Source organism: Callithrix jacchus, chromosome 6, assembly GCF_049354715.1.
Source record: "Callithrix jacchus isolate 240 chromosome 6, calJac240_pri, whole genome shotgun sequence".
In the NCBI taxonomy this organism is placed as follows: Eukaryota; Metazoa; Chordata; class Mammalia; order Primates; family Cebidae; genus Callithrix; species Callithrix jacchus.
The window spans coordinates 141,196,247-141,217,730 of NC_133507.1; the positions used below are offsets into that span (position 1 = coordinate 141,196,247).

The 21,484-nt window shown below is 56.1% G+C and overlaps 1 protein-coding gene across 50 annotated transcripts in view; it reads left to right on the forward strand.

Moving 5' to 3' along the window:
• The window catches only part of SPEG (striated muscle enriched protein kinase), a 58,693-nt gene that overhangs the window by 18,347 nt on the left and 18,862 nt on the right, over window positions 1-21,484 (forward strand). For 31 of the 50 annotated variants that reach the window (XR_013519114.1, XM_035305836.3, XM_035305837.3 and 28 more), the window contains 12 exons: window positions 8,890-9,065; window positions 9,304-9,392; window positions 11,474-11,649; window positions 14,099-14,359; window positions 15,474-15,632; window positions 15,748-15,937; window positions 16,047-16,270; window positions 18,683-18,802; window positions 19,034-19,138; window positions 19,693-19,899; window positions 20,301-20,424; window positions 20,525-20,700. Coding sequence is in view for 49 of the 50 variants with exons in the window: in XM_035305836.3 (XP_035161727.3) it covers window positions 8,890-9,065; window positions 9,304-9,392; window positions 11,474-11,649; window positions 14,099-14,359; window positions 15,474-15,632; window positions 15,748-15,937; window positions 16,047-16,270; window positions 18,683-18,802; window positions 19,034-19,138; window positions 19,693-19,899; window positions 20,301-20,424; window positions 20,525-20,700 (2,007 nt within the window). In the remaining variant the exon portion in view is untranslated. Of the gene's footprint in view, window positions 1-7,852; window positions 8,010-8,889; window positions 9,066-9,303; window positions 9,393-11,473; window positions 11,650-12,973; window positions 13,783-14,098; window positions 14,360-15,473; window positions 15,633-15,747; window positions 15,938-16,046; window positions 16,271-18,682; window positions 18,803-19,033; window positions 19,139-19,692; window positions 19,900-20,300; window positions 20,425-20,524; window positions 20,701-21,484 lie in introns of those variants that run through there. The other 19 variants (XM_078328642.1, XM_078328646.1, XM_078328647.1 and 16 more) reach the window with 3 other exon arrangements.

Sequence of the window (21,484 nt, forward strand, 5' to 3'; positions counted from 1 at the left end):
GCACCTGCATGGTGAGGGCATTCTTAATGGTGTCTGATCACAGTCTCGTGAGACAGTAGAGCCTTTGGTTGCACCATCTGGCTTGTGCAGGTCTTCGGCATTCTTAGCTGTGTATCCCTCCCAGGAGCCCATTCTCCGGGCTTTCTCCTTCTCCTACCCCTCCTACCCCGCTGAATCATGCCCGTCCCTCCACCACATGCTTCCGTCCTTCCATCACCTCTGGGATCTGCCTTCTGACTCAGCTCCCAGCTCCCCTGAGGGGGCCCAGGCCTGGCTCCAGGACTCCGGTCAATACCTGGCTTGGGTTGAGATTTGATGAGGGGTGTGATGGGGGGTGCCCCGATTCTGGCTCAGGGCCATTTGGGAGCCTTTTAAGGTTGGAAAGGCAGTTTGGGGCGAGGCAGCTGTCAGCCCTTGACTGGGAGTTCTGTTTTTGTGGCATAGAACCTCTTGAGTTTCAGTTTCCTCATTTGTAAACCAGAGATAATGACACCATCCTCACGGATGAAAGCGAATGTATGAACGAGCTTTGTGAACTGTAAAGCTGTAGACAAATGTTAGTTGTTAGCGTTATTAACGGGTGATGTTGTGTACAAGAGTTCAGGTTTCTCTGAGGATCTGGTAACTGTCTTATCCTTCTCTGTCCCTTTCTTCAGCCTGTCTGTGCCTTGGGGACTCCACCTCTCCCCTGCAAGACCCATATCCTGCACACCCTCCATAGTTCCTAGCTCCTGTGCCCTCAGCTCATCACAGCATCTCTGCATCTCCCCTGCCCTGGGGAGCCAGAAAGCCTTCATCGCATTAGTTTCTTGCACCAGGCATTGCAGCAAGAGACCCACCCTCCTTAAGTCAGGCTAGCTCGGGGGCCCCAGGGGCTGGGACGCAGGCCTTTGGGTCCAGAATTGCCCTGGCTATTGTAGAACAAGCTGACTTTCTTACCCTACAAGGCACTGTTTAGTCCCGAGTGGCTGGACAGGAGCCAGTGGACCTGAGAGCAGCAAAAGTGGGCAGAACCTGGGGGTGGCACAGATATCTGGCAAGGGGTGGTCCCAGGCCTGGAGTCTGCAGGGAGTGAGGGGTGGGGTCAAGGGAGGGCATCCAGCAGTGTGCCCGTGGACCTGGTGGGGAGCCGGTAGAGGGAGGCAGTGGGCAGTGTCTTGTGGGAAGAAGCCTGCATGCAGCCGCCTCCTTCTCTTGCTCCTTACCCTCCCCCTGCCCAGTGCCATGGTAACCAGGGCTGGTTGCCCAGTCCCCTCTTGGGGTCCACCCTAACAGGGCCTGCTTTTGAGGGCCCACAGATCTCAATTCCTGGTTGGGAGCCATGGTAACCAGGGACTGGATAACTAGAGAATGTAGTCCCGAGCACGGTGGTTTAGGGAGCAGGGTCTGTGCGCACAGGACCTGTTCCTCATCAGCTCCCCAGGTCCCTCCCACCCTTTCCACCCCACTGAATCGTTCTGCTGAGACCGCAGCTGTTCTCCCAAAGTGGATGTGTGTATCGGGGCGGGTGACTAGGGAGTGTGAGAAGCAAACCATTCCCCACTGCTGGCCACATCCATCTCACAAGTATTTATTGAGTGCCAACTAGGTGCCAAGTGCTACGTCTCTCTAAACAGTTTCTTCTGTTTGAAGAGTGCCATAGTCTTTCCCAAACCCTCTCACATCTCTTCCCTGGCAATATCATTGTGCCTCACATATCCCTCAGAGGGACGTGTGACAGGTGGTAACATTTCCATTTTGCAGATGAGAAGACAAAAATGTGGGTAGGAAAGTGAGGTAGAGCTGGCACTAGGCCAGCAGCCTTTATTTTGCACTTGCAGTCTGCCTAGGGATGTTACCAGAAACAAGCAATTTAGGGTGATGGAAATAACTGTCCATGAAGCAAATAAACTTAGTGTGGGGTGCAAATAAAAACACATGACCAGGCCGGGCATGGTGGCTCACGCCTGTAATCCCGGCACTTTGGGAGGCTGAGGCAGGCGGATCACTTGAGGTCAGGAGTTCAAGACCAGCTTGGCCAACATGATCAAACCCTGTCTCTGCTAAAAATACAAAAATTAGCCAGGCATGGTGGCAGGCACTTGTAGTCCCAGCAACTTTGGAGGCTGAAATGGGAGAATCACTTCAACCTGGGAGGCAGAGGTTGCAGTAAGCTGAGATCAGGACATTGCACTCCAGCCTAGGTGACAAAGTGAGACTCTGTCTCAAAATCATAAATAAATAAATAATACATGACCAATTAGCATTTATTGAGTGCTTCATATATACCAGGTCCTGTGTTAATTGGATTATTTTGTTTAATCCAGCCTTATGAGATAGGTTCTATTATGCCCATGTTACAGATGAGGAAACTGAGACTCAGAAAACTTTAGCAAATTGCTCTCCAGACACAGTGGTTCACACCTGTAATCCCAGCAGTTTTGTCTGGAGCAGCATTGGTTAATAGACGTTTCTGTGATAATGGAAATGCTCTATACGTGTGCAGTCCAGTACAGCAGCCCTAGCTCACATGTGGTTAGAGAGCACTTGAAATGCAGCTGAGGTGGCTGAGGAACTGCATTTTAAATTTCATTTCATTTTAATAACTGAGCGTTTAAATAGTCTCAGGTGGCCAGTGGCTGCCTTCTTGGGATGGTCAGCTCTAGGAGCTTAGGGCCAGTTGGAGGCTGGAGCTGTGATTTGAAGCCCTGTCTCAGTCTCTCAAGCCTACACTCCTAACCACGACACTATCCCATCCCATCCCCCTTTTCTGTTGCTCTGATGAAGTTTGAGGTTGAGGTGGCACTGAGCTCATGAGCTCACTGGGAGGGCACTGGTGATGCCCTCTGTGGGTGGGTCAGATTGGGGGCTTCCTCTCCTTCCTCTGTTGATTCCCCACCTGTGACACAGCTGTGGTCCTTCTGTTTCCTTGCAGGCCTGGGGTGAGCACACCCAGCTTTCTCACAATGGGCTCTGGCAGGAGGCCCTCTGGGTGCTGGCCAGGAGGAAGCGGGGATATGGGAGGCCCCATGGGCCTGGGCCTCATCCTGCCACCTCCAGTCCTGCCCTCAAGTATAGGTCTCCTATATTTGAGTTCAAGAGTCTAGCATTTTCCAGCCAAGACCTTGGCCTCTTCATTGCACCTTAGCTGGTCATGGTTTCCGTCACGTTTCCTGGCTGTAAAGTGAGGATCATCATACCACCCAGGCTGCCTACTCAGTGAGGTTCCAGAGGGTCTGTGAGGAGGGTGAGTTAGCTCAGGGCATTTGGGCCAGCGGATACGGCTCATCGAAGCCCATTTTCGTCCCACTCATTTGATCAACATGACCACAGCAGAAAAGAGGTGGTTTATTGGGGGCCATGAAAACAAAAACAAAGAAGAAAACCGTGGCACCTCTGTCAGTCCCTGTCTTCTCTGGCCACCTGTGTCATAGTTGCAGTTTCTCCCTTATGATGGCAGTGGCTGCGATGGGGATGATACCACATGGCCCCCATCGTCAGTTGTTGATAGGGGTTTGGACAATACCTGACAAAGTAGTGTGGCATGGTCCCCTTACCCAAACTCAGCCCTCCCTCCACCCTTCTGCCTGCCAGAAACAGATTTGCTTGACAGGTGGCCTCCCCGAGGCTGGTACCTAGAACAGGGGCTATCACTCACAGCCTGTCAGAAGAATGGAGAGCTCATTTACTGTTGTTGCAGCTTCCTTCTCTTACCTGAAGCAACCTAACATAACCATATGTAAGAAATTAGGACAGGAGTGGTGGCTCACACCTGTAATCCCAGCACTTTGGGAGGCTGAGGTGGGTAGATCATGAGGTCAGGAAATCGAGACCATCCTGACCAACATGGTGAAACCCCATCTCTACTAAAAAGACAAAAATTAGCCAGGCGTGGTGGTGGGTGCCTGCAATCCCAGCTACTGAGATAGGAAGGCTGAGGCAGGAGAATCACCTGAACTCGGGAGGTGGAGGTTGCAATGAGCGGAGACTGCACCACTGCCCTCCAGCCTGGATGACACAGTGAGACTGTCTCAAAACAAAAACAAAAATAAGCCAGGCGCAGTGCCTCATGCCTGTAATCACGGCACTTTGGGAGGCCGAGGTGGGTGGATCACAAGGTCAGGAGTTCAAGACCATCCTGGCCAACATGGTGAAACCCCATCTCTCTAAAATACAAAAAATTAGCTGGGCATGATGGCGCATGCCTGTAATTCCACCCACTCAGGAGACTGAGGCAAGAGAAGCACTTGAGCCTGGGAGGTGGAAGTTGCAATGAGCCGAGATCGCGCCATTGCACTCCAGCCTGGGCAACAAGAGTGAAATTCCATCTCAATAAAACAAAAACAAACAAACAAAAATTGTGAGGCATCCCCTTTGCCTTCGAAGTAAAGGCTGTACACCTTCAGGTGGCCTCTGCCACCTGCACCCATAGGGCAAAAGGTGCCAGAGGCCTGAGATGGGCCCTCAGGTGGCGGTGGGAGGCATCTGCTAGAACACAGGGGTGCCCCACTCCTTACTTCTTGACCCGGTTTTATGGGCAGACAGTTGAGCTACAGCCCTCTGCACATGTGCCTTTTGCTTCAAACTTTGAGGTGTGCACTTTCCTCTGCCTGGAATACTTTTCCCTGCAAACTCCAATTCCAATACCGCCTCTTCCTTCAGTTCCCTCGTTCTCCCTGGGCCAAAAGTCATTTCCCACCTTCCATACTCCCACACCCCTTATCTGTTGCTCTCTTGCTACCTTCTACTTCCTGCTTGCTCTTGAAGTTGCTTGTGTATCTGGCTTGTCTTCCACACCACCCAGAAGTCGCCTGAGGACATGACCATGTCTTTGCCACTCCTTAGCACTGTTCATGGGGGCCCTCTTGGACATTCAGGGGCTGTGTGGACTGCGAGGCTGTATGTGAAGTGGCAGTGGGTAGGCAGAGACCCCCATGACTTTTCAAGCCCTTGAAGAACCTGGGTGAGACACAGAGGTGAGGCTAGGCATGACGCCCAGCCGCAAGGGTCATGAGGCTATTCCTGAGGGGAGCTTAGGAGAGAGACTGGGGAGCGGTGGTCCTCAGAGTGTGGCCCCCAGACCAGCAGCAGCAGCATCCCTTGAAAATGTGTTAGAAATGCAGATTCTTTTTTTTTTTCCAATAAGCCTTTTACACTCCTAAGAAATGCAGATTATTGGCCCCAGCCCCGACCTACAGAATCAGAAATTCCGTGGGTGGAGCCCAGCACGCTATGGTCTAAGGAGCCTTCCAGGTGATTCTGATGCACAGAAAACTTTGAGAACCACTGCCATAGAGTTACAGATTGTGCCCAAGATGGGAGGTCAGATCGTGCTGTGGGAAGCACACGGGCTGTGGAGTCAAACCTCCTAGGTTCAAAGCCTGGCCCTGTTGAAGTGGGGCTCAGTGATACCACCTCTTAGGGGTATCCTCCTCCCATAAAGTCAGCAGTGGTTCCTAAGCTTTCGTGTGCACAAGCGTCACTTGGGGTGCTTTTTAAAAATGCAGTTTCCTGGGCTGGGCACGGTGGCTCACACCTGTAATCCCAGCACTTTGGGAGGCTGAAGCAGGTGGATCATGAGATCAAGAGATCGAGACCATCCTGGCCAACATGGTGAAACTAAAAATACAAAAATTAGCCAGGTGCGGTGGTGGGTGCATGTAATTCCAGCTATTTGGGAGGCTAAGGCAGGAGAATTGCTTGAACCCAGGAAGTGGAGGCTGCAGTGAGCCAAGATCACGCTACTGCACTCTAGCCTGGTGACAGAGTCAGACTCCATCTCAAAATAAAAAAAAAAAAAGCAATTTCCTGACATTTCAGAAAATCTAATTCACAGACTGGAGTAAGGTTGAGAAATCTATATTTTAAATAAGCCCGAGGTGGTCCTGATGTTAGCAGGTCAAGTATCATTCTGAGAAGCCCTGATGCAAAGGGCCACGTGTGACACCTTTTATGTACTAGATAGTCACAGTGGTGGCTGCAACTCTGATGTGAGAACACATCAGGGGACATTGGAACAGTTGGGGCTGGCGAATGTGCTGGTCTGAGGAGAGAGAGTTCCCTGTGTGCTTCCTAACGCCAGCATTTTCATCAAATGAGTCTGACCTGAGAGTGATGTTGAAAGGGCAGACACGAGCACTGGGAGCCAGCGTGAAGGGGCGGTACTTCCGCAGCGGGTTGTTCAGGGCCAGTGAGTGTATGTGCCTCTTAGGTTTGGAGGGGCGGCCGCTCTCTCCTTCCTGGCTGGTGTAATTGTGCTTCCCACAGTGAGAGTTGGGCTTGTGGGTGGAGCAGGGCTGGAATGTCAGGGACTGGTTCCAAAGTTGGTTTTGGCAATAGGGCCAGGGAAGACTAGGTGGCACCAGATTCTGGTGTGGAGCCTCAGGAGTACTCCTCCATCAGCCTCCTTGGTCACTCACTTTTGGAGGTATGGAGGGACAGGGACTACTGCCTTGTCTGGAAGAGGCCTGGGCTGCTCTGACAGTCTCTCTTTCCAAGGGGCTTGAGGATGGGGTTGCGCTTGGTGGCTGGGAGCCCTCCAGCATGCTGTTCCCCTGGCCACCACCAGGGGCCTCTCTTCAAGCCTTGGTGATCGGGCCTTCAGCTTCGCTCTCGCTCCCTGGGCCCCTGAGCCTCCTCAGCATGGTCCAGGCTGGAGGTGACCTGGAGCAGGACTCTAGGCTCCACAGAGGGGTAGGACTGCTCAACTGCGGGGCCATGCCTGTGATCTCAGCTTCAGTGGCCTTAAGCACCAAATGCCATTCAGCCTTCTCTCCCCAACCCTACCTCAAGACAGCCAGCCTGAACATGTTGTGGGCCCCTCCTCTGCCCGGCCCCCAGCCCTCCTTCCTCACTGGCCATGCTGGGGAACACAGGTCATGACTTAGGAATGTGACCCTGGGCAGGGGTGAGGTGATAGGAAGAGGGAGAAGGACATGTGACCCCTGCTCAACAGCCCCCTTCTCTCTTGCTGTGTGTCCAAACCCCTTCCCCTGTGAGAAGTACCACCCCTTTATACTGGCTCCCAGTCCCCCACGCTGACCCCATGCTTCCCCAACCCAGACAAATGGGTGCTCATGATAAGGGGCCATTTGGGGGAGGCAGCCCCCGCTATCCTCCATAGTGGGGTTGATGAGTGACAGGCAAGTTGCCAACAGGTGCCCTGGCAGAATGGGTAGGAGGGCTGCGTGTGGGCTTAGTGCCCTGGGGTGGCTGCTGGCCAGACCTTCTATGGCTGGGATGGGGGGCAGAGGCAAGATTCTGGGCCCCCTCAGGTTCTTCCCCCACCTCTGGGAAGAAGGGCAAAGGTCTTGACAGTCCTCTGATTTTTGGGGCCAAAGAAAACAGGTACGGCCTAGCTCTGTAGTATTTGAGGCTCCTTAGCACATTCTCAGGTCAGGGATCTTGGTGGTTTAGTCAGAGCAAGGGGCAACCCAAGGAACAGTTGCCATGGGCACCTCCTTTGGCAGACATGTCGGAATGAATGGGTCAGGGCACGCATCTTGACTGGCACAGTGCAGTGCCACCCCTCCCTGTCTTGCTAGGGGACAGAGGCCCCACATCTTGAGTCAAGGTGCCTCGGAGGGGGCTTTGCTCTTGTCAGGTTCCGGAGCTGTAAGGAGAGGAAAGGCAGATCCCGTGGGTGGCTTGGGAGTGAGCAGGGTGGCTAAATCCAGACAGCCTCACTCCGCCCTCCCCTCTCCCCTCTCCTCCCCCTCCACGCCAGGGCCCAGGCTGCCTGTGGTCTCGGCAGGCACCACCTTCCCAGCCAGCTGCCTGCCTGCTTGCCTGCCTGCCATCCAACCTCCTCCTTCCCCTCCTCAGGCGCCTTCCCCTCCCCAGGGCCTTCTCCGTACAGGGACTGAGCTGGGTCAGCCGAGTGAGTGGGGCTGGGCAGGTTGGACAGGCCCAGCTCCTGCTCCCTGGGGAGACACGCTGGGGTGGGTAGTGGGTAGGCAGCAGGAGGGCCTGGTGCCAGGGCAGAGCGTTCAGGACAGGCACAGGCTGGGGTCCGTGTGCAGAGCCTCAGGGTGAGTTGGGGTAAAGCCCTGCTGGGGTCTTGGGGTTGGGGGGGACCTGGGGGGAGAAGCCAGGGGACTGTGGCAGTTTCATGTCTGTATTTGGCAGTCGGATAGGAGCCAGCTCAGCTAGACTGGGCCCCTGGCCAGTTGCAGGGGAGGGCGTCAGGGCCCTGGGGACACCCCTCCCCCAAGGCCGACTTTGGTGCCCCCTCCTCCCCAGGCTGAGCTGCCCTTTTCTGTGCATGACTCCAGCTCTGCTTTCCTTTCCCTTGAGCATTTGGGGGTGCAGGCTGTAGGGCTGTGGCCAAACAGGTGCCCCTGGGGTTTCTGCAGCAGGAAGCTGAGAATGGAAAGGGAAAGGGGGAGGGGCAGGCTAGACGGTGCCGCCTCATTGGCCCTGGACCGAGGTCAGGATGTGACTTGTCTGTGTTCCTCTGCACCAGACCCAGCTCGCCTAGAAGTGGGCATCCTAGCCATGCTGCTCCAGGGGTCCACAGACATGCATCCCCTGCTTTTGGAGCCTGCAGTTGGTGGGCTAGGCCCCTAGTCCATGTCAGGAATGTGGGTTCCCTGCTCCAATGGAATTCTCTCACCAGGCCCAGGAGTGGCCCCTCTGCTGCACGAACCTCTTGCTCCAGGCCTTTCCCTATGGTGTCCACTTGAGGGAGGATCAGCAGGGTCGTGTTGGCAGAGCCGTAACAGAGGAGGTTCCAGGGGCTCAGGGAGAGAAAACAACTGGGTGACATCGCAGGAGCCTGGGGGTGAAGTCAGGGCAGGGCTGGCCTGTGGGGAGCTGCCCCAACTGCTGGGCTCTGGGTGACATTCCAGCCGGCTCTCCCAGGCTCTCCGCTCGTCTTCCTCCATGGCAGCTGTCTCTGTCTGTCTCCAGGTGGGTCTACATCCCCTTTTAGCAGCCCCATCACCTCCGACGAGGAGTACCTGAGCCCCCCAGAGGAGTTCCCAGAGCCTGGGGAGACCTGGCCCAGAACCCCCACCATGAAGCCCAGTCCCAGCCAGAACCGCCGTTCTTCCGACACTGGCTCCAAGGCACCCCCCACCTTCAAGGTCAGACCCCTGAGGCTGGGGCCCGGCCTCCTGTGTGCCCCGTTCCTTTGGGTGCCCCTTTGTTCTTGGGGCCATGCTCAGGCACCAGCAAGACCTGGAGCTTTGCTCCCATTCAACCCTTCTTACCCAGAGCCAGTTTCAGTCTGGCTACGGAAGAGGCCTCCATCCCAGATTCCACAGCCCCCAGGACTCAAGGCTCTGCCCTGTCTCCCTTGACACTTTGGGGTACCCCCTTCAGGTCTCACTTATGGACCAGTCAGTAAGAGAAGGCCAAGATGTCATCATGAGCATCCGCGTGCACGGGGAGCCCAAGCCTGTGGTCTCTTGGTGAGTAGCCACACTTCCCACCACCCACGGGCAACTCCATCAGGCTTTGGCTCTGGGAGGTCTGGCTTTGGTTAGAAGGAACTGGAACTTTTGTGGGGTTCCCCATGATCTGCCTCTGGGGCCTCATCTTAGGGATAGCAGTGTACTCCCCCTAGGACCCTGTCCCTTGCCCCGCGTTCCAGGTTTATTTAGGGCTTCCCCTTCTGGGGAGGGGTTTGGGTCTCATGTCTGTCCATTTGGGATAAGTGTCCAGGTGCAGTGGCTTATGCCTGTGATCCCAGCACTTTGGGAGGCTGAGGCGAGTGGATCACTTGAGGCCAGGAGTTCAAGACCAGCCTAGCCAACATGGCAAAACTAAAAATACAAAAATATAGCCAGATGTGGTGATAAATGCCTGTAATCCCAGCTACTCGGGAGGCTGAGGCAAGAGAATCACTTGATCCTGGGACGGGGAAGGTGCAGTGAGCTGAGATCGCACCACTGCACTCCAGCCTGGGTGACAGAGTGAGACCCTATCTCAGAAACAAAAACACTCCCCTCCCAAAATTGGCAAGGAGCAAGACATTTCAGAGGCCAAGGAAGGAGGATTGCTTGAGCCAAGGACAAGACCAGCCTGGGCAACATAGTGAGACTGTCTCTACAAAAAAAATTTTTTTTAATTAGCTGGATGTGGTAGTACATGCCTGCAGACCCAGCTACTTGTGAGGCTGAGGAGGAGGATCGCTGGAGCCCAAAGTTTGAGGTTGCAGTGAGCTATGACCACGCTACTGCACTCCAGCCTGGGTGATATAGTGAGACCCTGTTGCAGAAAAGAAACCACACAACAATTTGTTCTCAGCTGCCAGCAGCCCAGAGTTAGATGTGGGTCTCAGCAGCAGGGCCTCGCTCATCCCAGGTACCTGGAACAGGGTTTACTCAGCTTGCTCATTTTTTATTGGTTGGAATTCTGTTTTTCATTTTTAATTGATTGCCTCATCTCCACTATGATTTTCTTTTTTTGAGATGGAGTTTTGCTCTTGTTGCCCGGGCTAGAGTGTAGTGACATGATTACTGCAGCCTCTGCCTCCCGGGTTCAAGCGATTCTCCTGCCTCAGCCTTCTGAGTAGCCACCACACCTGGCTAATTATGTGTTTTTAGTAGAGACGGGTTCACCATGTTGGCCATGCTGGTCTTGAACTCCTGGCCTCAGGTGATCTACCCACCTTGGCCTCCCAAAGTGCTGGGATTACAGGTGTGACCCACCATGCCCGGTCCCCACTGTAATTTTTTTAACATTGTAAGTTTTTTAATATCCCTTTTGGGAAGTGGAAAAGCTATCTATCTGTTATAAATATATAAAAATAAGACATGGAGAAATTCAGGAATTATTAAGAGCTAGCCAGGCACGGTGGCTCACACCTGTAATCCCAGCACTTTGGGAGGCTGAGGTGGGCAGATCATGAGGTTAGGATTTTGAGTCTCCAAAAAAAAAAGTTATTAAGAGCTAAATAGGGCCAGGCATGATGGCTCAAGGCCTGTAATTCCATCACTTTGGGAGGCCAAGAGAGGAGGATCATTTGAGCCCAGGAGTTCAAGACCAGTGTGGGCAACATGGTGAAACCCTGTATCTACAAAAAATACAAAAAATAGCCAGGCATGTTGGCATGTGCTTGTAGTGTCAGCTACCCGGGAGGCTGAGGTCGGGGGATCGCTGGAGTCTGGGAAGGTAGAGGTTGCAGTCAGCTGCGATTGTGCCACTGCACTCCAGCCTGGTGACAAAGCAAAACCTTGTTTTTAAAGAAAAGAAAGAAAAGAAAAAAGAGCTAAATAGCATGGCTCTACCTTGAATGTGGCAGGGTTCCGAGAATGGAGAGCTCCAGGTAGTCAGAAGTGACCTGGAAGCTCCTGGAGGCGGGTGAGATGGCAGAGTCAGGGTCAAAACCTAGCCCTGGAAACCAGGGATGCCCACGGTCAGGGGACAGGTCCGGAGGCTGGGCAAACTGCACAGGGAAGGAGAGGCCTGCGCAGTGCTGCAGCCCCAGGTCCTGCACACACAGATCAGGTCCCTGGGCCCTGGGACTGAGTTCTTGCCTCTCTGACAGGCTGAGAAACCGCCAGCCCGTGCGCCCGGACCAGCGGCGCTTTGCGGAGGAGGCTGAGGGTGGGCTGTGCCGGCTGCGGATCCTGGCTGCGGAGCGAGGTGATGCTGGCTTCTACACTTGTAAAGCGGTCAATGAGTACGGTGCTCGACAGTGTGAGGCCCGCTTGGAGGTCCGAGGTGAGTACCTTATTTCTCCACAATGCCCACCTGGCCCTGGCCCCTTCCTTCCACCACTGTCCACTCTCATACAGCCTCAGTTACAGGATGCCACCACTGAAAGGGCCTTATGGAGGCCCCTAGTCCAGCTGCTTATATTATTGTTGAGTGAACCAAGGCCCAGAGACAGGAAGTGACCTGCCCAAAGCTGCACAGCATATTGTTCCGTGCTCAGCTTATTACACAACCCTACCTTCCCTGTTGTTCTGTCACAGAGCCCTGGCAGCAGCCAGAGACCCTGCACCTACCACTGGCCAAGCTCTCTCTACACTCTTCTGAGCCTTTGTCTCCGTGCTCTGCCCATGACCCTCCCTTATCCCCCTCCCCCTCTCCTCTCGCCCCCTTGCCCACCCTCCCATCCCATTGCTGTGCAGAAGCTACTGTGAGGTAGCGGTGGGGAGAGTCTGGTGGCTGGACCCGTTCGGAGGGGCCCTTGGGGTGGGTGAGGCATGGAGCATCACAGGGACCCTAGGGTACCAGGGTGAGCACAGCTGTGACGTGTGAAGAGGCCTGGGCCCTCAGAGCCTGGGGCATAAGTGCAGGGGCCCTTTCTGGCAGCAGACATGACAGGTCCTGGCTAGGGGGTCCTCAAGGGCCTGTGGATTTTCCTCCCCAAGGACCAACCGTTTATCTTGCCTTCCACTTCACCTTTGCCCTCAATGGCTCCTCGCTTACTCTCCTCGCTTCTCCCGCAGCCCCCAGCCTCCCACCTCCCGCCAAGGCTCAGTGCTAGGCCCCTAACAGTCATGGTCCCTCTGCTGGCCCCTGCCTCAGTTCCCCTCCTCTATGCCTGATGTTCCTGTGGTTGCCACCTCCTTGGTCTCCAGATTCTTCAGCCCTCCTCCCCGGCCTGCTGCTTCTCCAGGGCCTGGCTCTGCCTTGCTTCTCTGTATTAACCCGTGTCTCGGTGCTTCTTTCTCCTGGTGATTCCTTCTGACACCCCCAGGCTTTGGGGTGCTCCTGAGCCCATGAATGCCTGGTTGCCTGGGGTCTCTGCCTGCCCAGGAACCCTGAGGACCCAGTTTCTGGCTAGCTGCCAGCCCACCCAGTCCAGGGCTAACCTTTGGGGAGCCAAGAGTGGCTGTACTGCCCTGGCAGTGTGAAAGGTGGCCCTCCATGCAGAAGGGCCCTAGCCAGGTCTGCATGCGTGTGTGTGCATGTATGCGTGCGTGTGTGTGTGCGTGCATGCGTGTGTGGGCATGTGTGTGTGCGTGTGTGTGTGCGTGCGTGTGTGTGTGCTGCACTAACCTGCCGCTTGCTGACTGAGGTTTTTGTCTGTACACAGGCGAGTGAGCTCAGGGGGCCACCTGTGCTCCCCCCGCTACCCTCCGAGCCGCGCCCCTGTCTCAGGCACCTCTCGGACCTCGCTGTGTTTCACTGCCTCCTGCCCACAGACCCAGGCCCGCCGGCCCGGACCCGTCCCAGCCTCCCCTCCCCACCCCATGTAGCCATCAGGGGGATAGCCCATGGGCCCCTGTGGACCCTCCCTCCCCAAGTGGACACATGGCTGCGCAGGCCAGGAGGCCCACAGATGGACTGAGTGCTGGGAAGGGCAGCTATGTGGGGTATCAGCCTCCCAAATCTCTTCCTGAAGGGGGGCACCGGGCGAGTGCATGTGCTATCGCTGCTGCAGGCCTGTCTGTCTACCTGTTTGTCTGTCTGTGTGTCTGTGACAGTCAGGGAAGGATGCCTCTGAGCTGAGGTGGGGTCAGACAGAGTGGAAGAGATTAGGGCTTGCCATGGAGGGGCCGAAGAAGCAGAGGCTGTTGACCAGGGCCTTACCAAGAGGGGTTGGACACTGACCATTCCAGAAATGGGTTTCAAATGGCACAACAGTTTCTATTCCGCAAAAGACCAAAAGCCAGAGACTCCAGGATCTGTGCTGATGAACTGCCTGGCTGAGCCCTGGCCCTGGCAGGTTTAGGGCCCGTTTAGGGCCCCCTCCTTCCCTGTCAGGGCCTGGGGTACTCTGTCTGGGAATGAGGGCATTAACCAGGCTTGGTGCCAGAGCAGGGGCATGGGTCCGTTGTAGTGAGCATGGAGAGATTTGGAAACACCTATTTCTTAGCTCAAATAAAGTCCAGTTTGTACCCAGCTGGTGTGTTGTGTTATTTTTTTCTTCCCGCCGCCGTCTCTGCCACCATGTGGCCCTCTCGGTTTCCCCTCCCTCAGTCCCCTCTCGCCTCCATGAGTCACCTTCCCTGGCCCAGCTTGGATTGCCGTCTCAAAGCCAGGTCTGGGCTCGTCTTGCAGTCCTGGCCAGGTGGGTGGGCTTTCTCCATCTCCAGAGAACAAAATGCATCTCTCTCTCTGTGTCTGTCTGTCTCTCTGTGTGTGTGTATTATGTGTGTCTCCCTCGCCCTTTGTGTCTCTGCTCTGTGTGTGGCCCCCGTGGCTGCTTTCCCCTCAGCACACCCTGAAAGCCGGTCCCTGGCCGTGCTGGCCCCCCTGCAGGACGTGGACGTGGGGGCCGGGGAGATGGCGCTGTTTGAGTGCCTGGTGGCGGGGCCCACCGACGTGGAGGTGGATTGGCTGTGCCATGGCCGCCTGCTGCAGCCAGCACTGCTCAAATGCAAGATGCATTTCGATGGCCGCAAATGCAAGCTGCTGCTTACCTCTGTGCATGAGGACGACAGTGGCGTCTACACCTGCAAGCTCAGCACGGCCAAAGGTAACTCCCCACTCAGGCCTTAGTGCTGCCATGGGTGCCCAAGAGCTGGAGGGAGGAGACTGGAGGGTGCAGAGTAAGATGCCCGGGAAACAGAGCTCCAACCCCTAGGTGAAGTGTGGGGGATGGGAGCTAGTGCATCACTCGGCCTCAGTAAAATGTGTGCTTAGAATAGTGGGTAGCACAAAGGAAGGGCCAAGACTTGGTTAACTGTTCCTAGGAGGGAGTGTATCTGCTGAGGTGGACGTGGGTTCCAACGCCTGCCTGGCAGGTCACCAACCACATAACTTTGAACAAGTCACTTCATCTCTCTGAGCTTTTTAGCCTGCTCATCTGTGAAACAGGGATGGTGATCACGCCTCCTTTGTAGAGGGATTGGCAGGATGAATGAGATAATGGATGTAAAGAATGAAGCCCAGTGCCTGTCAAAAGGGCCTTACCAGGAGCGGGTGGGGTACTGATCATTCCAGAAAAGGGTTTCAAATGGCACACCTGCCTAACCAGCCGTTGTTACCACTGATGATATCTCTGACCTGGGCCTGTCCTCATGAACAGCAGAGATGATGGCACCTGCCTTGCCACATTGTGGGTGATGAAGGCCTAAGGGGAAGTTGCAGGGACTTTGGAAGCAGGAGGGTGAATAGGGACTCTTATCTCCTCCAGAAGCTTCTTTGGGGGTTGGTAGAGTGGGGTCAAGGAGCATCTGCTCTGAGTCGGGGGCAGGGGGCTCGGAGCATGGGCATGGCCCTGGCACAGAGGATAATTATGAGAAGGAGATGGAGGAGGGGTGGGTTTGGCTTCTAGGACCCTCTCAGAGCTGGACTGTGCTTTATCCAAGGTGGGCAGGAAGGAGAGAGCTGGGAGCAGGCCCTGGGTGCCTATGGAATCCCCAGTCCACCATGGCAGCCTGGGCCCATGCTTGGTGACCTCACCCTCTCAAGAACGTGGGCATCTGTGCATCTGGATCTGTGCCCACTGCCTCTGCTGGGCACTCAGAATCTTTGCTGGGCTCTGCCCAGGCTCCAGCCTCCTGCTCAGCCTTAAGTCAGGAGCGGCAGGTGGGGATGCCGGGACCTCCTTGGCCTTCCCTATCTCTGAGCTGTCCCCTGCCCCCCAGATGAGCTGACCTGCAGTGCCCGGCTGACTGTGCGGCCCTCGCTGGCACCCCTGTTCACTCGGCTGCTGGAAGACGTGGAGGTGTTGGAGGGCCGAGCTGCCCGCTTCGACTGCAAGATCAGTGGCACCCCGCCCCCTGTTGTTACCTGGACTCATTTTGGTATGGCCTCTTTGCTGCAGGTGTTGAGGGCTCCCAGAGGGCCCAGGTAGGAATAGGGTGCACCCAGAGGGCCCTCACTGTGCCTGCTCTGCATTCCCACCCCTTCCTCCTGCAGGCCGCCCCATGGAGGAGAGTGAGAACCTGCGGCTGCGGCAGGACGGGGGTCTGCACTCGCTGCACATCGCCCATGTGGGCAGTGAGGACGAGGGGCTCTATGCTGTCAGTGCGGTCAACACTCACGGCCAGGCCCACTGCTCAGCCCAGCTGTATGTGGAGGAGCCCCGGACACCTGCCTCAGGCCCTAGGTACCACCAGGGCCCCACCTGATGCTGGGGCTGCCTGTGAGGGGGCCAGCCCAGCCCTGGGGTGGGAGGCATGGCCCTGGGCCTCTGGGCAGCCATGTGGTCCTTGCAGCTCGAAGCTGGAGAAGATGCCGTCCATTCCCGAGGAGCCAGAGCAGGGTGAGCTGGAGCGGCTGTCCATTCCTGACTTCCTGCGGCCACTGCAGGACCTGGAGGTGGGACTGGCCAAGGAGGCCATGCTGGAGTGCCAGGTGACTGGCCTGCCCTACCCCACCATCAGCTGGTTCCACAATGGCCACCGCATCCAGAGCAGCGACGACCGGCGCATGACGCAGTGTACGTGTCTGGGGAGGACACCGGGAGTATCCCCTGCAGCACCTTCTTGGCTTGCCATGCCCTGCCCCTCTACCCAGCTTCCCTCCAGGCCTTCCCTCTGCAGCCTGACCAGGGATGGGGCGCCAGAGGGAAGAGAACCTAGAGGGACTGTGAGGTCATTGCCTCCCCCGCAGCCTGCAAAGCACTCATCTGCTGAGTCACCCCTCCGTGTCCATTGGCACTTACTGGGCAGGCAGTACAGTCTGGAACTCCCCCGAATCGGGCCCATGAGCAAGTTACAAAAGCCCTCCGTGCCTCGGTTTCTCCTCTGTAACTGGGTTTTTACTAGACTAAGTCAGTTAATACATTTAAGCCCCCAGAGCAGGGCCTGGCAAAAGGCAGTCGGGAGGCGTGAACTCTCACTGCTCTTGTTTTAGTGGTCACCATCAGCGGTGGCACTTCCCAGAGACACTGGCATGAAAAAGCAGGTGTGGGTAGTGTCTGGCATGGAAGGCATGCTCTGTCCAGGGTTGTTAGGAAATAGCAAATGAAGAAGAAGGGGCCAGGGAGACACAGACGAACACATCTGGGTTGATGTCCTCTCGGCCTCGGGTATTTTCTCATGGGACATCTCAGTTCCGTCCTTGAAGGAATCTGAGTCTTGTGTGAGAAAGTCTGCTCACCTCCCATAAACAATGCGCACTCTTTGGCCCACAATGGTTTCCTCTTCCGGCTGCAACATGACAAAAGCTCACCTTTATTAAGTGCTTTCTAAGTGCCAGACCCTGAGCACAAGGCATGACAAGGACCATTTTACCTTGCCACAGGCCTGTAAGACAGGTACTATTAGCCCCATTTACAGATGGGGAAACTGAGGCTTAAAGCAGTACAGGAAGCTTCCCAGATGCAAGAAGGGACTGTCTGACTCTAGTGCCCAGCTCCTAACCAGGAGGCCCCCATCACCCATGCTGCATTCTCCCTGACCACCCAGCCATCTCCAGTGCCACCGCCCTGGCTCCGCCCCCTGCCCACAGCCTCCCATGACTGTCATTCTCAGCCGCAGGCCTCCCGGTCTTCCAAGCCGCTCTGAGGCCCTGAGTGAGTGTCTGTCTCAGGATCTGAGCTGGCGTCTCCGCTTCTGCCTGTATCTGGGGTCACTGGCAGCCCTTGGCTCCTCTTCCCTTATAAATAGCGTCAGCAGAGATAAATGAATTGGTGACTATTCTCTGCGGAGATAACTGCAAAGAGAAGGGAGGGGTGTCTGGGGACAGCCCTGACATGAAGGAGGACAGCGCAGGCCTCCTCACTGTGTCCTCGCCAGAGACAGCATCCTTATCATCCAGGGAACAGGGAGTAGGGAAAGAGCTTTGAAATCACATGGAACCAAGGTCAAGCCATCATTTACTGGCCGTGTGACCTTGAGCAAGTCAGTATCTCTGACCTTATTGGTAAAATGGGGATAATTTTGTAGGTCGTTGCGAGGATTTGGGGGAAAGCATGTCAGGTACCTGGTACAGGCTGGGCACAGAGCAGACAGCTCTTGTAATATATCATAGAATGTATTTGGCATTTACTGTGTGTGAGGTTCTGGGTCTGGTGGGACAAGCAGATCTGACAAAGTCAGTCCTCTCTTTAAGGAGCTTGCAGGCCAGATCAGGAGCTATGATTCATGCCAGAGGAAGAGCCCCCACCCACGAAAAGCAGTGTGGGCCAGTGCCCGTCGATGTGCAGGCGAGAGGGCTGGAGTCCTGAGGGGAGTCAAAGGATGGGGTAGCGAGCAGGCCAGGGGCAGGGGGCTTCATGGGCTGTACCCGCTTGAACTATGTCTTGAAGGAGAAGGAAGCCTTAGGTGAGAGGAGAGCATCCCACAGAGGAGGAATGTTAGGAATGACCTGGAGATGGAACTCAGCAGCTCGTGTAGGGGCCTGGTGGTTTTCCAGCATCCAGATGCAGAGGAGCAGCAGAGATGCGGCTGGTGGGGGGTTTAGGGTGAGGACTTTGCTTCTCTCCTGGAGGGCTTCCCTGCAGCTGTGCTGGAGACAGGATGGCAGTGGCCTTAGTGATGGAGAAGAAGGGTTAGGGGAGGGGCCGTGGGAACAAAGCTTTGTTGGAACTTTGACACGGAGGTTGTGACCCCACAGAGGCCAGTCAACAGGGACGGGGACCCCAGAGGGTGGCCCAGTGTAGGAGGAAGATAAGATGATAAGCTGCTCGGCCTAACACACTGGAGGGATAGACTTGGAAGCCAGCCCCGGTCTGGACCTGGAGTTTGCTGCACCATGGATGCACTTCCTGCTCCCTGCCCCATCCTTCCCTACTCGCCTCCTTCCTGCAGTGGATGGGGGTGAGGGACCAGGCCTGGGATGGCATGAGCCTACCCCTCAAAAGGTATCCTCGGGGCTCAGGCCCAGTGTCACTGTCCTCCCCCACCAGACAGGGATGTCCATCGCTTGGTGTTCCCTGCCGTGGGGCCTCAGCACGCCGGTGTCTATAAGAGTGTCATCGCCAACAAGCTGGGCAAAGCTGCCTGCTATGCCCACCTGTACGTCACAGGTGAGGCAAGCACCTTCGTGGTCAGTGGCATGCACAGCCTGGCCTCTGGCACTACCTGGGGTTCAGGGCCTCCACACCAGCTCCCTTCCCCTCCGTCCCCTGGGGACCCTCCTGCCTTGCCCTTGCCCCTGCGCTGAGCCCCCAGGCCCTAACCTCCCGCTCTGAGGCTCGAAGATCCTGCTGGGCTGTGGAGCCCTTGGACCCAGCGGACGATGGACCTGTGGCTTTCAGATGTGGTTCCAGGCCCTCCAGATGGTGCCCCGCAGGTGGTGGCTGTGACCGGGAGGATGGTCACACTCACATGGAACCCCCCCAAGAGTCTGGACATGGCCATCGGTGGGTCAGGGTTGCACAGGACTGTGGGTGGGGAAGGGGTTTAGACAGGGTAGGCTCAGACAGGGCACCATGGCGACCAGGCCCCAGAAACAGATGGGGAGGGGCAGCAGCTGATGGAGTGCTGGCAGGAACAGCTTCACCTGTCTTCTCTCCATGGTGGATGTTGCTCTCCCTCTGGGTCAGTAGAGGAGGAACAGGGCACCGCTACATTCCCTTCCCATGCTCAGAGGGACTAGGCGCCTGGGTCGGGACTTGCAAATGCCCTCCCCTCCACTTGTCCAGGATCTCCTCCCATTCTGCCTCAGTTTCCCTACCTCAGGAATTGGAGTTCAAGTCCAGCCCCATCTGTGCCTGTAACTGATACCATGTTGGCTTTAAACCTGCCAGGGAAGCAGTTGGGCCAGAGCAGATGGGGAGACAGGCAGGAAGCAACAGCAGAGACTGAGGCACATCCTCAGGGCAGACTAATGATGAGCTCTAGGGTCCCAGGCCAGGGGGATGGGGAGGGGTGCCACCCCTGCAACACCAGCCTGCAGTAGCTCTTCTCCCGCCAGACCCGGACTCCCTGACGTACACAGTGCAGCACCAGGTACTGGGCTCAGACCAGTGGACGGCACTGGCCACAGGCCTGCGGGAGCCAGGGTGGGCAGCCACAGGGCTGCGTAAGGGGGTCCAGCACATCTTCCGGGTCCTCAGCACCACTGTCAAGAGCAGCAGCAAGCCCTCACCCCCTTCTGAGCCTGTGCAGCTGCTGGAGCATGGTGAGCTGGGGTGCTCCTGTCGGGTGGGGGTGGGAGATGCTGGGATGGGGAACAGGGCCCTGTGGTGGAGGCTCGGGCTGGCCTGGACATGGGAACCGGCAGGAGCAGCCTGGCTGGGTGCGACCTGGGCCCATCTGTGCACTCTTCTTCCTCCTTCAAGCAGCAGGGCACGGGGGCCGAAGCTCAGGCTTTGGGATCAGGCCTGCTGGGGTCCAGCCCACAACCCCAGCTTTGCTGCTCCCTGGCTGTGTTCCCTGGACAAATAGCTAAACCTCTCTGAGTTTTAGCTTCCCCATCTGTAAACACGGAGCTCAAGTGCTGATTAGGAGTGTTAAAGGAGTAGTGGGTGCTGAGGATGCAGCATCAAGCCCAGCACAGAGCCTGTGCTCTCCTCCTCCCAGGTCCACCCCTGGAGGAGGCCCCTGCCATCCTGGACAAACCGGACATCGTGTATGTGGTGGAGGGACAGCCTGCCAGTGTCACCGTCACATTCAACCATGTGGAGGCCCAGGTCGTCTGGAGGAGGTGAGCCCTTTCCCACATGTGGCATCCTGGGTCTGGCCCCACCTGGCCAGAATTCCCTGGGGCAAGATCCCAGGTGACCTCCCTGTCATGTGTCCCTTAGCTGCCGAGGGGCCCTCCTAGAGGCACGGGCAGGTGTGTATGAGCTGAGCCAGCCAGATGATGACCAGTACTGTCTTCAGATCTGCCGGGTGAGCCGCCGGGACATGGGGGCCCTCACCTGCACTGCCCGCAACCGTCACGGCACGCAGACCTGCTCAGTCACATTGGAGTTGGCAGGTGGGTGACTGCGAGGCTTCTTCCTAGCCTCCTTCCAAGGCCCAGAGCTCTCTCTTCATACCCCAGCTACACAACCCACCTGCCACTGCTGCAGATCCAAGCCCTTGTCCTTCTGTCAGGCCTGTCCATGTCATGGCTACACAAACACCATACTAGTAACCATGACAACAATCTATTGGCCGGGTGCTGTGGCTCACTCCTATAATCCCAGCACTTTGGGAGGCTGAGGTGGGTGGAACACCTGAGGTCAGGAATTTGAGACTAGCCTGGCCAAAATGATGAAATCCTGTCTCTACTAAAAATACAAAAATTAGCTGGGCATGGTGGCAGGCGCCCATAGTCCCAGCTACTCGGGAGGCTGAGGCAGGAGAATCACTTGAACCTAGGAGGCAGAGGTTGCAGTGAGCCGAGATTGCGCCATTGCACTCCAGACTGGGCAACAAGAGCGAAAACCCATCTCAAAAAAAAAAAAAATTGTTGAGCCTAGTGTGTGCTAGTCTTTAGTACTAAGCACTTTACATATATTGCCTCATTTAATGTTTACATCAACCTTGTGAGATGGGGTTGGTTACTATCCCATTTTACAGATGAGGAGACTGAGGCTGAGGCTCAAAGAGCATGCTAAGAGTAACTGGCCCAAGTTCACAGAACCTAATAAGTACAGGAGCTGGGTTCAGGTGTGGATGCCTGACTCCTAGCTCCTGTGTTAAACATGACAGGAAATAGTATTTCACATATAACAAACATGGGAAGACCAAGGTGATTTTTAAAGAAGCCCATGAAC